The sequence below is a fragment of the Dermacentor silvarum genome, chromosome 1, assembly GCF_013339745.2.
Source record: "Dermacentor silvarum isolate Dsil-2018 chromosome 1, BIME_Dsil_1.4, whole genome shotgun sequence".
NCBI classification, from domain to species: domain Eukaryota; kingdom Metazoa; phylum Arthropoda; class Arachnida; order Ixodida; family Ixodidae; genus Dermacentor; species Dermacentor silvarum.
The window spans coordinates 50,430,649-50,446,919 of record NC_051154.1 but is presented as its reverse complement, the minus strand read 5'-3'; the positions used below and the strand labels follow the sequence as shown (position 1 = coordinate 50,446,919).

At 50.6% G+C, this 16,271-nt stretch overlaps 1 protein-coding gene across 1 annotated transcript; it reads right to left on the bottom strand.

Annotated features, from left to right (window-relative positions):
- Positions 1-14,297: 14,297 nt before the first annotated feature.
- On the bottom strand, positions 14,298-14,923 carry LOC125942829 (ras-like GTP-binding protein rhoA). The gene is made up of 2 exons (XM_049661072.1): positions 14,406-14,923; positions 14,298-14,358 (listed from the first exon to the last, which is right to left on the bottom strand). The coding sequence occupies exons 1-2, from the start codon at positions 14,921-14,923 to the stop codon at positions 14,298-14,300; spliced, it is 579 nt and encodes a 192-aa protein (XP_049517029.1).
- Positions 14,924-16,271: the final 1,348 nt, after the last annotated feature.

The window sequence follows — 16,271 nt, the reverse complement described above, 5'->3', positions numbered from 1 at the left end:
TGGATCCTGTTTTAGTCCCCATTGAAGTTCCACTCGCTTGTACAAGTGAGTGGGAATTCAGTAGGGACCAGTATACATATATAGACATACATCGTCATTCTAAACACAAACACACACGCACAAACGCGCGCGATAACTGAAAAAAGCCATATTAAAGAAATTTATCAGTAACTTGTTTCCCAATATGAATAAAAACGCTACTATAGAAGGCTACGGACAGTTAACGTAGCCATTTAATACAGTACTTTCTGAAAACAAACGTGTCCGGGAACTTTTCCACTAGCTAATATAACAAAATTAAGCGCACAAAACACAGTATATGCGATGAAGCGTGCGCGCGTGCATCGAATGCAGGAGTCAAGATCCCGCAGGATAAGTTCGAAGTCGGCAATATTTTCGGTCTCGTAACCAAACTTCTGTTTTATATCTGCATAAGAGTTGAATCCGGTTAAGCAGTGCTCCGACGCTCAACCGCTGTCTCGTCGGAAGTTTTCAGTTACTGTCAATCACTTTGGAGTGGGTCGTCATTTGTCGAATGATCAAAATACCGGCGCCTCTCCTGCGTTACCGTACAAAAAGCTGTAACAGCAGCACGGCCAGCAGCGCAGCGCCTCAAATGAGTCGCTTCACTGGGTCTGCGGACAATTCGCTGTTCTAGGCGGGCGGGTCAGCACGCGGCAGTGGGTCTTCGGCCGACGATTGTATCGATGGCTTGAATAGCCTGAAGCTTTCCAACATCGAACACGACAAGGAAAACAGAGAACCTTCTCAGCCGAAAGAGGTTGTACACCTTTTCTCCGAGAAAACAGAGAACCTTCTCAGCAGAAAGAGGTTGTACACCTTTTCTCCGAGAAATGCAAGCCAACTCTGAGCCAGAGTGAACGTATGGACGCCTGCGCCGAGCCCGGAGGAACAACTCTGGCGCAGTATACTTGAAGCCACAGCAATGGCAGCCAGTGACTCTTCAGTTGACCATGGCAAGCTCGAGCAACGTGTGGGGTTGTTGGGCAGGTTCTCCGTCTTCCCTGCAAGGAGGATAGGCACGCTGGGGCAGAAGTGGCGTTCTTCCGGCCTCCCCGACTCCAGGTTGTTCTCCAGTCGGGCGAGTCGATGCTGACGCGCGTCAGGAGCACGGCCGTCTCCGAGTACGACACCGGCCGCAACCGGTCGTAGTCCACTTGCCGCCCCTCTTGCTTAGACTTGGCGAGCTGGAGCAGCGTGTGCGGGTGGTTAAGGAGGTTCTTTTTGCTCCCCGCAAGGATGGTCGGCATGCTGGGGCAGAAGCGGAGCGCCTCCGGCCTCCCCGACTCCGGGTTGTTCTCCAGGGAGTCGGGCGAGTCGATGCTGAAGCGCATCAGGATCACGGCCGTCTCCGAGTACGACACCGGCCGCAACCGGTCGTAGTCCACTTGCCGCCCCTCTTGCTTAGCCTTGGCGAGCTGAAGCAGCGTGTGCGGGTAGTTAGGGAGGTCCTTGTTGCTCCCCGCAAGGATGGTCGGCATGCTGGGGCAGAAACGGAGCACCTCCGGCATCCCCGACTCCAGGTTGTTCTCCAGGGAGTCGGGCGAGTCGATGCTGAAGCGCATCAGGATCACGGCCGTCTCCGAGTACGACACCGGCCGCAACCGGTCGTAGCCTACCTAGTGACTCGGCGCTTACCAAGAATAGGTGGTTGGCCAAGGCAGCAGACGAATGTCGACTAATGGCGCTGTACGGACGTTGTTAAGGCGGCCGACGTGGCGTGCCGTTGTCCCTGGCTAGGAGATGATCGAGCAGAGCCACGGATTCAGCGTCCAGCCTTGCCGAGATCGAGAGCGCGATCTCCTTGCTCGTGGCTCGAGAGGCGAGCTCACGGGATTGCCGATTGTTACAATGACGAGTGATGATGATCGATAGCGATGATGATGATGCTATATTCGCCCACTGGGTGGATGGCATAAAAAAGCAAGGGGTTCCCTAAGCCTCTTTGCTCAGGCACTGTATACGTTGGTCAGCACAGCGTGTACACAGTTATGTCGCGCTTAAACTGTGATACATTTCATTTTATCGGCGCGGACGGAAGCGAACGATCAAGCCAGGCGAGCTTGCGATCGCTGGGAGACGGTACATAAGCCTAGCTCGCTGGCCGTCGGATCCGGGGTGTTGGGGCTCGCGTTGATGTCTGGTTCCATCCTACCGCGATGCGCCAGTTGTTGGGGCGCCGGTTACTACAACCTCGACCGGCATCACTTCTAGGTAGCGTAGCGCTGCCGGCAGGCTGCAGATGTCCGGTAGATCATGGCGACCAGGCAGGGCGAGACGATTTTAAGTGCGAAACTTGCACGGTTTATTTCATGTTGAAGGATTGCAAAGAAGAGAATGAATATGAATGAATAAAAATGCATGGCGGGGCCGCTTAAATGGGCCCTCTAACAATGAGGCGGGGTTTCGCTCCAGTCACGTGACAGGCAAGTCCAGTTGGGGGGGGGGGGGGGGGTGCGGCAGCATCCTCTCGCTCCCTCTCGCCTAGGCGACGTTTCCACGGGCTTGCCTCCGCTGGCGGCAACCCGAGGCTCCTGAAGACGTTATTCGTGGAAGGCGGGCCAATTCGCCCCCCACGCACATGTACACAAAAGGATCGGCCACTCGGGCGTCCCAGTCCTCGCACCTGTACACAAAGGGATCAGACACTAGTGCGTTCCAGATGCTCTGGAAGAACGTTTCGTAGAAGGCGGGCCTAATCGCCTCCCCGCACCTGCGCACAAAAGGATCAGCTACTACTGCGTCCCGCCTGCGACAACCAAGCACGATGGGGAGACCTCCTCCGTTAATCCTTTCAAACGGGCTGTCGTACGTCAACCGTAACAGGGGTCGACAGCCCTTGCGATCCGTCCGCTGCTCGTTATAAAGCGCCCATATTCGTCAACACAATCACCATCTGAACATTTATGTCGCTCATAAATGGCAATACAATTAGTTTTCCCGACGCCGTTGGTAGCGATGAGAAAACACGTCAGTCAGGCGAGCCGCTTCGCATAGACGACTGCTGCGGCGTCTGCGCTGACCGCTTCCGAATCGATACCACGTCAAAGATTTACTACTTCGCGCAACGTTTTATAACATGCACAACTTTGAGTTCACTTCATTCTATAGGTTATTTCGTGTCAGAAACAAAGTGTACACGATTTTAGTGACGCCGTCAGCGGCAGAGAGGCCAGCGCCTCGACCAGGAAAAAAAAAAAAAAAAAGCACCGGGACGATCGGAGCGCTTGCTCGCCGGCCCCGCCCCGCCGGCTTTACCACGTCACCATGACGTACACGCTGGCGGCGCTGTCATTGGCCGCGGCCGTCTGACCGTTCGCGTAGTCGTACGACTATATCTACGGCCGGACTAGAGTCCGGCCGCGCTATATCCAAAAGGTTGATCGCATGCAGCGGCGGCGGATCAGAGAATATGTTGAAAACTTGTTGAGTGCGGCGGCCGATGCGGCGCGTCGTACGACGGATCGCACGCAAAATCGCATCGTGTGTCTCGCCCTTTATACGGAACCTCACGGCGACGTCCATGACCACGGCGACGGCAGAAATGCGCTTGGAGTGTCCATATAATGCCTATCACAATAAAAAGAAGAACGAAGAACTGCTAGGCTCCATGCGATAATCGCAAAAGAGGGGCATGGTGGTGGTGGTGTGTTGTAGCTGATTTGTAGCTGGTGGAGCTGCTTGTTATTTCTGTACCTCACAACGCGACCTTGAAACATAGAGATCTAAGGCTTTCGCCTTAAAAGTTTAGCCAAAAAGTTGGGTACGCACGTTTTAAAAAAATGCGACAATAATGATTCATGAACATCACTCATCCTAGATTAAATACAATAATAGTACACGTCAGCAACCAGACAATCGTTTCGGGCGAAGCGTGTGCATGTGTGTCGGGTGTGCGAATAGCTATTCTGGCGACGTGGCATAAAAGATGCGATGAAAAATGAGCTTTTACCCGCCGTGGTTGCTCAGTGGCTATGGTGTTGGGCTGCTGAGCACGAGGTCGCGGGATCGAATCCCGGCCACGGCGGCCGCATTTCGATGGGGGCGAAATGCGAAAACACCCGTGTACTTAGATTTAGGTGCACGTTAAAGAACCCCAGGTGGTCCAAATTTCCGGAGTCCCCCACTACGGCGTGCCTCATAATCAGAACTGGTTTTGGCACGTAAAACCCTATAATTAAAAAAAAAAATGAGCTTTTAGTCTGAGGACAATGAGAATTCGCTATTTCACGGACAAAAATGTTAGTGTGCTCCATTTTCGTTTATCTCATAAGGCACGGCACGAAATTTGTAGATTATAAATGATTCTGTTTTGGTCGGTAAACTAAGGGGGGGGGGGGGGGGAGCAAGCACTTTGCAGATTATGCAATTTCCGTGCTTTAGCCAGAGGAATCCAACAGCAAATAAAATGCCTAATAATTATATTAATCTAATGACCCCAAGGATGATGACCATGTTTATTTCTTGAGCGTTTTACTCAAAGTAAAATAAGGGGTGAATGAATAAAAACAAGAAAGTGATATAGTGTTTTTGTTAATCAGGGAAATTCGACCTCAAGCCACCTCCTGAACTGTAATGACAATGCGAACAGAGCACTTGCAGGTACACGTAGGACTGGTGGGGCTTGACGCGTGGTGGGGAGGGGGGGAGATACAACAGCCGACACCCCCCTCCCGTCGGTTCGCCACTGCTGTAGAGTATGCTGGTTTTGCAGTGTTTAACAGGGCTACTTTGAAAATGAGGGTACCGGTGGACGTCAGTGGGTTTCTTATAAAGTGTAGTGTTAGTTTGTTGCCGCACAGGGACACTGACGTCTAGAAAACAGATAAGGATGAATATGATTGCGAAAACGAACTGCATGGACAAACCTTATTGAAGTCCGCTATGAAACCACGAACTTCCGCCTCCCCATGGTACGGTGGTGCCATATTAGAAAGCTGTCATCAATATAACGTTTATAGCAGTACGGCTTTAGTTGACGCGTTGTAGTTCATTTTCTTGTTGTCCCATAAATATATTAGCGTAAATGGGACCTATTTTGGCCCTCATTGAAGTGTCACTCGCTTGTACAAGTGAGTGGTAATTCAATAGGGAGCAATGTATGTATCACCATTTTAAACACAAACACACACAAACACGCGCGATAACTAAAAAAGCAATAATAAAGAAATTTATCACTGATTTGGTTCCCAATATGAATTAAAACGCTACTATGGAAGGCCATGGACCGTAAAGTAGCCATTTATTACTGTACTTTCAGAAAACAAACGTGTCTGTGAACTTTTCCACTAGCTAATAAAACAAAAGTAAGCCCACAAAACATGGTCTATTGCGATGAAGCGCACGTGCGTGCATCGAATCCTAAGGCAAGAGTCAATATCCCGCCGGCTAAGTTCGAAGTCGGGGACATTTGCAGAGCTCGTAACCAAACTTTTATTCTATATATGTATAAGAGGTGAATGCGGTTAAGTAGTTCTCCGACGCTCAACCGCTTTCTGGTCGGAAATTTCTAATTGCTGTCAATCACATTGGAGTACGTCGTCATTTGTCGAATTTGTCATTGTCCTGCGTTACCGTACAAAAAGCTGTAACAGCAGCACGGCCAGCAGCGCGGCGCCTGAAATTAATCGCTTCAACGGGTCTGCGGACAATTCGCTGTTCTCTTTGCTTGCATTTCTCGGAGAAAAGGTGTACAACCTCTTTCGGCTGAGAAAGTTCTTTTTTCCGTGTCCTGATCGATGTTGGAAAGCTTCAGGCTGTTCAAGCCATCGATACAATCATCTGCCGAAGACTCACTGCTGCGTGCTGTCCCGCCGGCGACACCGGCCCCAAGCGGTGGTGGTCCTCCTGTCACCTCTGATTCGTCTTGGCAAGCTCTGACAGCGTGTACGGGTCCTTCGGTCCCCGCAACGATGGTAGGCACGCTGCGGCAGAAGTGGCGTACCTCAAGCATGCCCGACTCCGGGTAGTTCTCCAGGGAGTCGGGTGAGTCGATGCTGAAGCACATGAGGGTACGACACTGGCCGCAACCGGTCGTGGTCCTCCTGCCACCTCTGATTCGCCATGGCGAGGTCCGACAGCGTGTACGGGTCCTTCGGTCCCCGCACGGATGGTAGGCACGCTGGGGCAGAAGTGGCGTACCTCAAGCATGCCCGACTCCGGGTGGTTCTCCAGGGAGTCGGGTGAGTCGATGCTGAAGCACATGAGGGTACGACACTGGCCGCAACCGATCGTGGTCCTCCTGCCACCTCTGATTCGCCTTGGCGAGCTCCGACAGCGTGTACGGGTCCTTCGGTCCCCGGGCCGCACGGATGGTAGGCACGCTGGGGCAGAAGTGGCGTACCTCGAGCATGCCCGACTCCGGGTGGTTCTCCAGGGAGTTGGGTGGGTCGATGCTGAAGCACATAAGGGTACGACACTGGCCGCAACCGGTCGTGGTCATCCTGCCACCTCTGATTCGCCATGGCGAGGTCCGACAGCGTGTACGGGTCCTTCGGTCCCCGCAAGGATGGTAGGCACGCTGGGGCAGAAGTGGCGTACCTCAAGCATGCCCGACTCCGAGTGGTTCTCCAGGGAGTCGGGTGAGTCGATGCTGAAGCACATGAGGGTACGACACTGGCCGCAACCGATCGTGGTCCTCCTGCCACCTCTGATTCGCCTTGGCGAACTCTGACAGCGTGTACGGGTACTTCGGTCCCTGCACGGATGGTAGGCACGCTGGGGCAGAAGTGGCATACCTCCAGCGTGCCCGACTCCGGGTGGTTCTCCAGGGAGTCGGGTGAGTCGATGCTGAAGCGCATCAGGATCACGGCTGTGTCCGAGTACGACAGCGGCCGCAGCCAGTCGTAATCTTGCTGCCGCCCCTCTTGCTTAGCCTTGGCGAGCTCTCGGAGCGTGTGCGGTTCGTTGCGAAGGCCACTTTTGATCTTCTTCTTCCTCGTCTTCTTACATTCCTATAACCTTAATTCTTTCAATTGAAATCCACATGTCTATGGTTCGCACTGAACAATTGAGTTATAACATCGCAAAGCAATGGCTCGTCTATGAAAAACGCTGTTGAGCAGGCTCCGGATTCGTTTTGACCAAATGGGATTCTTTAAAAGAAACATTATCGAGTATGAGAGGATTCATAGCTGCTTTCGGTGGGCAACAACTCGAGGAAAAAGAAGTTTTGGACCGGCAGTACATGCGCGGTGTTCTCACAATTGTCACGAGCGGCCGTGCATAAAGCGGTAACATGGGGAAAATAATAGACAGCATATCTTCAGCGATTCCTTAGGGTCTGAACTATTTTTCTGCGACCGCAACATTCTCCCACAACAAATACCACAATGTGGTTATTTTGACCTCAACACGTAGCTCATACCTACGCTGGCATTGGCCACACTGGTTTAACAAAAAGTGCACTTAACAAGGACAAAAAGGGGCAAAAAACAAACGATAAAAAGCTAAGCATTAGGTAACTGAAGCATAACAAAATTATGTTAGGGCTTATTTATAAAAAGGTGGAAAACATAAAAATATGCTACTGTCGGTGCCCGATAGAAGCGCAATCGTCCCGACGCTTCAAAGAACATATTTAGAGAAGTAATAACACACCCGTGACTTGACATGACTAGTGGGAAGTACGAGACACGTGCTGACGAGGGAGGAGAAGCGCCGGCAAGAAAGAAATGGTCAATGGTTTTTGGTTCCTTACAAAAATGCCCCTCTGCACAGCCGCCTAGAGAGCTCTCAAATGCGACCATTCCTGCTCGGATGGACAAACGTAACTGTCGATCTATGTCTTCTCTGAACGCCGGGCGCGAGGCTAAATTGAGCTCCGATTGCGTCATGCGTGGTGCGACAACGGCGCCATCTGCGCACGCGACACATGCATGATCGAGTAATGGCTTCGCTCGTCTACACAACGCTACCAAAGTAAGGCGCATGACACCTATCCACGCATTGGAAAGCTCACATGCTTAGCTTATGACGCAGTTTGTGCAGGTCCTACAGTATTATCTTGCAATTGTGCTAAATTCGTAGTTGGACCGCCTTGATCAAAGTTGGCGGGCGCAAATCGACATACTTCTGTCTTGCTGTCTGAGTCTTTTGATTCCATTTGTGGACCCTACGTGTCGAACGCGGCGGCGCCATGGCCGAGCAACCATAAAATTTCTGCAACAAATTGCACACTTGTAAGCCTTATAACTTCTGATGAACACAGGTTTGACATTAATGAATTGCTATATGCCTGAGTCCACTCCCTTAACCGCAACCACTCCCGCTCGGATCGACAAAGCGTACTTGTCGAGCAAGGCCTCTCTGAATGCCGAGTGAGGGGCTAAATGTAGCTCCGAATGCGCCATGCGTGGTGGGACAACGGCGCCATCTGTGCCCCACATGTATGATCGGAAAAGCAGTGAGGCGCGTGAGTAGTGCGGTTGCAGATATATAAGTGATAATGCTATAACATGTTGTCGTTACATGACGTTTTAGCAAGCGACCGCCCTTGACCAATTTTAATGACGTTCCACGTGATAAAAAAAAGAAAAAAAAAACAAGGAAAAGAACTACATGCGCTTTAGCATACGTGGAACTTTTGTAACCGAAAATGCTATGTTTTGCATTTTGTTGTACGTAATGACTTCTTGTACCTGATCTTTGCGTTTAAATGTGCTCCCCCATGTATTATGCATTAACTGGGGAAGCACGCGTGATATTTTTCCACCTTTCTTTTCGTTTTTGCCAATATTTTGTACGAAGGACAAATGTGGGTCGCCATTGATATTGTAAATATGGTGCTGAACTTTACTGTAAAGAGACATTTGTCAAGCTTTCTAAGCTTTTACTTACTACTCCCTCCTCTCTTTGAAGTGAGAATTAACTGATTACTTGATTCAGTCACCCTAAAACAATGACGGCTACTCTTTATCAAATAATAATAATAATAATAATAATAATAATAATAATAATAATAATAATAATAATAATAATAATAATAATAATAATAGTAATAATAATGATATCATCAGAGCAGCAGCATATATTTATGTCTACTGCAGGACGAATGCCTCTCCCTGCGATCTCCAATTATATCTGTCTTGCGCTAGCTGATTCCAACTTGCACGTGCAAATGTCCTAACTTCATCACACAAACCGCACAAAGGTGTATATAATACACATATTAGACAAAAATTCACCGACGATTAATGCGAAATGCGAAATTTGAACGCAGCTCTATACGTGTTTTCATTTCGCGATATATTGGCTGGTGCGGACAATCTGTCTTTTGCGGCATATTGCAAACGCAGCAAAGTGTGGCGCGACTGCCTCCGTAAAATCGAGAGGCAGCGTGTGGGTGACGTGTTGGCGCGATTCGCAGCAGCCGTAGCAGACAGACCTCCGCTCATGCAGCGCTTTGTTTCTATACATGGTATCGGTGGACGCGCTCGCCGCATGCCATCGGTGAACAAACGACGGCGCGCTACTCTGGCGCCATCTCGTAGCGGTCGTCGCCACAGAGCCCGTCTTGTGCGCGGCACTGCGCTTTTCTTCTCAAGCTTTCGTCAAACCCTCCTCCTCCGCTTTCCTCCTCACGGTTCCGCTACACCCTCCTCGCGCTCTGTTCACTATCGCCATCTTTCATCCCCACTCCGCTCCGCGTTCGCTGGTTCATCCTTCGCTGTGATCGTTTGCTCGGTTACGCCGAGGGATGACGCCGACGCGAAACGCAGGAATGGTCGCCAAAGAGCTGCGCTCTAAAAGCGCACATAAATACAAATGGTGGGAGCGGGTTTTGCTGGCACAACTGTAGCCAGTGCGGCACCTCGTACACGTTTAGTATGCCTGTGTCTTCAAAGAGATGTTTACGTGCGCCCAATGCTTCTCGCTGTGTTGTTTTCGATGGCCAAGGCCAAGATGAGGTAGACGTAAGATTACCTTCTATATTTAAATCGACCATGCGCGTTGCAGTTATCGTCAACGCTGATATTTGGTGGCATAGACATCTTTGTTTTCCCCTGTAGAGGACAGTCGACAGAAAGAAAGAATTACTTGAAAAATTAAGCAGCCTGTTTCCTGGAGTTCGTGTACGGTCGGAAGCGACTCGTATATGGCGGGACGAGCGCTGCGATAATTCCATCGAGTGGCAAATTACGGGGGAAAATATGATTTTAGTCATCGTGAACGTGTTGGCTGTACATCTACAAAAAACACCGGTGGGAAGTACCATACGTCACAATAAGCACCACAAGGCACAGACTAAGGACGAGCGAAACTAATCTTAAGACCATGATTATGTTAAGACCATGATGGAAATTTGCTAAAGTGCGCAGATTCGTACACAATTGCGCGGCTCCTAGCACAGCCGAGGATACATATACCTGTTTCAACGTGCCACAATGGCCAATTTTTGTGTACACGAAACAGTATTTAAGGACGCCAGGACGAAGCACACTGAGGCTCTTGGATTCTGGGACCTGGTGGCAGCTTCTAGAAATGAAGCGGATTGAATGCGCTTGCACTGTTTGTGCAGCTGCAGTCTACGAGTAACGATGCAAAGTGCCAGCGATGGTTTTGCAGAACAAGGTATTTACGCGCGATGGGTAAGCACGTATACGAGCGAAGACACCGCGCTCCCACGGCGGCCCTTTCAGACATACGATTTTTGGATTGCAGCAGCCGCATGCGGAAGCGTCGCGCGACTTGCTCCCTTCAGATTATATCAGCACGATCAGCAGCGCCTGCCACTGTTCAGTCTACAACATGGCGGTGCACATAGGGATTTTCGTGAAAGGATTTAAGGGCAAGGGCATTCAAGAGCTAAATCAAGCTGCTGCACCATGACGCACGATGCACGATGATGGCTGGGAAATATCCTTAGCTGTCCGAAACATTATTAGCCTATTGATAGCTTTCACGTGACGTCACGCACCCACCTTATCACCGTGTCGGTGCACCAACACGGCGACTACGAGCACTTTGGTCCAATCGATCTTGCACGTGACGCTACTGATCCAGCTTATCATCGTGTCGGTGCACCAACATGTAGGCTACAATGACGTCAGTGCAAGCCATCTATTGAAAGTGCTTGTGATAAGTCTTACGCAACATTAAAAAGAAAAAGCATTTGAACAAAAAAAAATGTTGCAGTTTTGCCCGAAAAGCGAAGCATTGATTGTGATAGCAAATTAGTAAACAACTATACGAACTAAGGATAGTAGTTTTATCGGCCGTATAAACTTGTAAACATTCGCTTACTAACTAAATTTACAAGCACGGCATCACGCATACACAGGTGCCCATGAACATATTTCCCTCGATGACCGCGAAAACTCGCTGTCAAAACGCTGGAATGAGGAAACGCGGCGGCGTCAGTGAGCGAATTGACCTTCGTACCGTCTCTGGCTTCAACGCGAACGTCGAAAGCACAACGCTTACGAAGCTACCGGCGCTAGCTGCATTTTTTTTTCCACGTCGCAGATCGCTTCAAGGTACGGCGGCCGTGCGGCCGCGCGCCGTAAGCAGCCGCCGCCAGAGTAAAACGACCTCCTCCTCCATCCCCCCACCCCCCGCACCTCGCGCGCGGTAGAAGGGCGCTATCGACCCGCCTTTCTCCCTCGCGCGGGCGAGGTTGAGCCGCGATCGTCGGCTGACCCTCGCAAGCTATCACTCACACATACAGCGTAGGTCGCGCGGCGCCGATGTTACCGTGTTTTGAGTTTATACGGAACCTCACAGCGACCTCCATGACCACTGCGACAACAGAAATGCGATTGGAGTGTCCATATAATTGCTATCTCAAAAAAAAAAGAAGAATAAGAGAAAATAACTGCTAGGCTCCTTGCGATAATCGCAAAAAAGGGACATGGTGGTGGTAGTGGTGGTGTGTTATGGCTGATTTGTAGCTGGTGTAGCTTATTTCTGTACCTCACAACACGACCTTGAAACATTGAGACCTAAGGCTTCCGCCTTAAAAGCTTAGCAAGAAAGGTGGGTACGCACGCTTTAACGAAAATGCAACAACAATTCGTGAATATCACTCGTCCTACATTAAATACAATAAAATTACATGTCAGCAACTACAAAATCGTTTCGGGCGAAGCGTGCGCATATGTGTCGGGTGTGCGAACAGCTATTCTGGCGACGTGGCAAAAAAGATGCGATGAAAAAAGCTTTTAGTCTAAGGACAATGAGAATGTAATTCTCTATTTCACGGACAAAAAGGTTAATGTGCCGGGGTTTTCGTTTATCTCAGAAGCGACGGCACGAAATTTGTGGATTATAAGTGATTCGCGAACCTCCGTTTTATGGTGCGATTTCAAACTAGATTCAAGTAAGGTGCGGTTGGCTTGTCAAAAGAGGGGCCCGGGATAGCGACATGTTTGGATGGCGGAAGATGAGGAAGGCTCACGACATGCGATAAATGATTGTTAAAACGCAATATAAAGAGTGCTTCCGTTTGTCCAATGTACTGTAGCGTGTACGCTGCACATTCTAGCATACAGATAACATTGGTCGTGTCGCAGTCCAAGTTACCTTTTAGCTTAAGGCTTACATTTGACGCGGAGCTTATAGCACTCCGCGAAGTCGTCATGTGCGCGCAAACCTTGCACCGTGACTCGTGGCAAGGATGACAGCCTATGTGAATAGGTTTTGTCGTGTTAGAAGACGTTCTTATGTCACGTAAATTTTTTTTGATGGTCGGTAAACTGTACGCGGCGACTCCGGAAATACGTCTCTGAGGCGATTATTCTGCATGAGTATTTTACGATGTTTTTTAAGGATGACAATAACGTTTGGTATCGATGCAGAAACTCAATCAGTATGCCTTCGTTGCTCAACCCGCTTATTCAGTCTAAGTGCACTGCGGTACACTGCGTCGGCGCACTTAATCGCATCATTCACAATTAGGAGCGGATACTTTCCCATTATCAGGGCATCGCGAAGTCTGTCGCAGTTATTAATGAAATTGGAGTGTTCGGAACACAGCCGCTTGAAACGAAGTCCTTGGCTATAGAGTATGCTGGCTACCTTGAAAATGAAGGTACCTGTGTACGTCGGTAGGTATCTTATAAAATGTAGTGGTTAGTTTGTTGCCTCACAGGGACACTGTGACGTCCAGGAAACAGATCAGTAAGAATACGATTGCGAAAACCAAATCGATGAACAACCACATTGAAGTCCGCAATGAAAGCAAGAACTTCCGCCTCCTCGTGGTGCCGGAATAGAAAGATAACATCAATATACAGCGTTTATAGCAGTACGGCTTAGTTGACGCGTTGAAAGAAATTCATTTTCTAGTTGTCCCATCAACATATTAGAGTAATTCGGTCCTGTTTTAGTCCCCATTGAAGTGACACTCACTTGTATAAGTTAGTGAGAATTCAGTAGGGACCAATATAAATATATAGACATACATCGTCATTTTAAACATAAACACACACGCACATTAAAACGCGCGATAACTGAAAAAAGCCATATTAAAGAAATTTATCAGTGACTTGTTTCCCAATATGAATAAGAACGCTACTATAGAAGGCTACGGACAGTTAACATAGCCATTTAATACAGTACTTTCTAAAAACAAACGTGTCCGGGAACTTTTCGACTAGCTAATATAACAAAATTAAGCGCACAAAATATGGTATATGCGATGAAGCGCGCGCGCATCGAATGCAAGCGTCAAGATCCCGCAGGCTAAGTTCAAAGTCGGCGATATTTTCGGTCTCGTAACCAAACTTCTGTTCTATATCGGTATAAGAGTTGAATCCGGTTAAGCAGTGCTCCGACGCTCAACCGCTGTCTCGTCGGAAGTTTCCAGTTACTGTCAATCACTTTGCAGTGGGTCGTCATTTGTCGAATGATCAAAATACCGGCTCCTCTCCTGCGTTACCGTACAAAAAGCTGTAACAGCAGCACGGCCAGCAGCGCAGCGCCTGAAAATGAGTCGCTTCACTGGGTCTGCGGACAATTCGCTGTTCTCGGTGGGCGGGTCAGCACGCGGCAGTGGGTCTTCGGCCGACGATTGTATCGATGGCTTGAATAGCCTGAAGCTTTCCAACATCGAACACGACAAGGAAAACAGAGAACCTTCTCAGCCGAAAGAGGTTGTACACCTTTTCTCCGAGAAAACAGAGAACCTTCTCAGCCGAAAGAGGTTGTACACCTTTTCTCCGAGAAATGCAAGCCAACTCTGAGCCAGAGCGAACGTATGGACGCCTGCGCCGAGCCCGGAGGAACAACTCTGGCGCAGTATACTTGAAGCCACAGCAATGGCAGCCAGTGACTCTTCAGTTGACCATGGCAAGCTCGAGCAACGTGTGGGGTTGTTGGGCAGGTTCTCCGTCTTCCCTGCAAGGAGGATAGGCACGCTGGGGCAGAAGTGGCGTTCTTCCGGCCTCCCCGACTCCAGGTTGTTCTCCAGCGAGTCGGGCGAGTCGATGCTGACGCGCGTCAGGAGCACGGCCGTCTCCGAGTACGACACCGGCCGCAACCAGTCGTAGTCCACTTGCCGCCCCTCTTGCTTAGACTTGGCGAGCTGGAGCAGCGTGTGCGGGTGGTTAAGGAGGTCCTTTTTGCTCCCCGCAAGGATGGTCGGCATGCTGGGGCAGAAGCGGAGCGCCTCCGGCCTCCCCGACTCCGGGTTGTTCTCCAGGGAGTCGGGCGAGTCGATGCTGAAGCGCATCAGGATCACGGCCGTCTCCGAGTACGACACCGGCCGCAACCGGTCGTTGTCTACTTGCCGCCCCTCTTGCTTAGCCTTGGCGAGCTGAAGCAGCGTGTGCGGGTAGTTAGGGAGGTCCTTGTTGCTCCCCGCAAGGATGGTCGGCATGCTGGGGCAGAAACGGAGCACCTCCGGCATCCCCGACTCCAGGTTGTTCTCCAGGGAGTCGGGCGAGTCGATGCTGAAGCGCATCAGGATCACGGCCGTCTCCGAGTACGACACCGGCCGCAACCGGTCGTAGCCTACCTAGTGACTCGGCGCTTACCAAGAATAGGTGGTTGGCCAAGGCAGCAGACGAATGTCGACTAATGGCGCTGTACGGACGTTGTTAAGGCGGCCGACGTGGCGTGCCGTTGTCCCTGGCTAGGAGATGATCGAGCAGAGCCACGGATTCAGCGTCCAGCCTTGCCGAGATCGAGAGCGCGATCTCCTTGCTCGTGGCTCGAGAGGCGAGCTCACGGGATTGCCGATTGTTACAATGACGAGTGATGATGATCGATAGCGATGATGATGATGCTATATTCGCCCACTGGGTGGATGGCATAAAAAAGCAAGGGGTTCCCTAAGCCTCTTTGCTCAGGCACTGTATACGTTGGTCAGCACAGCGTGTACACAGTTATGTCGCGCTTAAACTGTGATACATTTCATTTTATCGGCGCGGACGGAAGCGAACGATCAAGCCAGGCGAGCTTGCGATCGCTGGGAGACGGTACATAAGCCTAGCTCGCTGGCCGTCGGATCCGGGGTGTTGGGGCTCGCGTTGATGTCTGGTTCCATCCTACCGCGATGCGCCAGTTGTTGGGGCGCCGGTTACTACAACCTCGACCGGCATCACTTCTAGGTAGCGTAGCGCTGCCGGCAGGCTGCAGACGTCCGGTAGATCATGGCGACCAGGCAGGGCGAGACGATTTTAAGTGCGAAACTTGCACGGTTTATTTCATGTTGAAGGATTGCAAAGAAGAGAATGAATATGAATGAATAAAAATGCATGGCGGGGCCGCTTAAATGGGCCCTCTAACAATGAGGCGGGGTTTCGCTCCAGTCACGTGACAGGCAAGTCCAGTTGGGGGGGGGGGGGGTGCGGCAGCATCCTCTCGCTCCCTCTCGCCTAGGCGACGTTTCCACGGGCTTGCCTCCGCTGGCGGCAACCCGAGGCTCCTGAAGACGTTATTCGTGGAAGGCGGGCCAATTCGCCCCCCACGCACATGTACACAAAAGGATCGGCCACTCGGGCGTCCCAGTCCTCGCACCTGTACACAAAGGGATCAGACACTAGTGCGTTCCAGTTGCTCTGGAAGAACGTTTCGTAGAAGGCGGGCCTAATCGCCTCCCCGCACCTGCGCACAAAAGGATCAACTACTACTGCGTCCCGCCTGCGACAACCAAGCACGATGGGGAGACCTCCTCCGTTAATCCTTTCAAACGGGCTGTCGTACGTCAACCGTAACAGGGGTCGACAGCCCTTGCGATGCGTCCGCTGCTCGTTATAAAGCGCCCATATTCGTCAACACAATCACCATCTGAACATTTATGTCGCTCA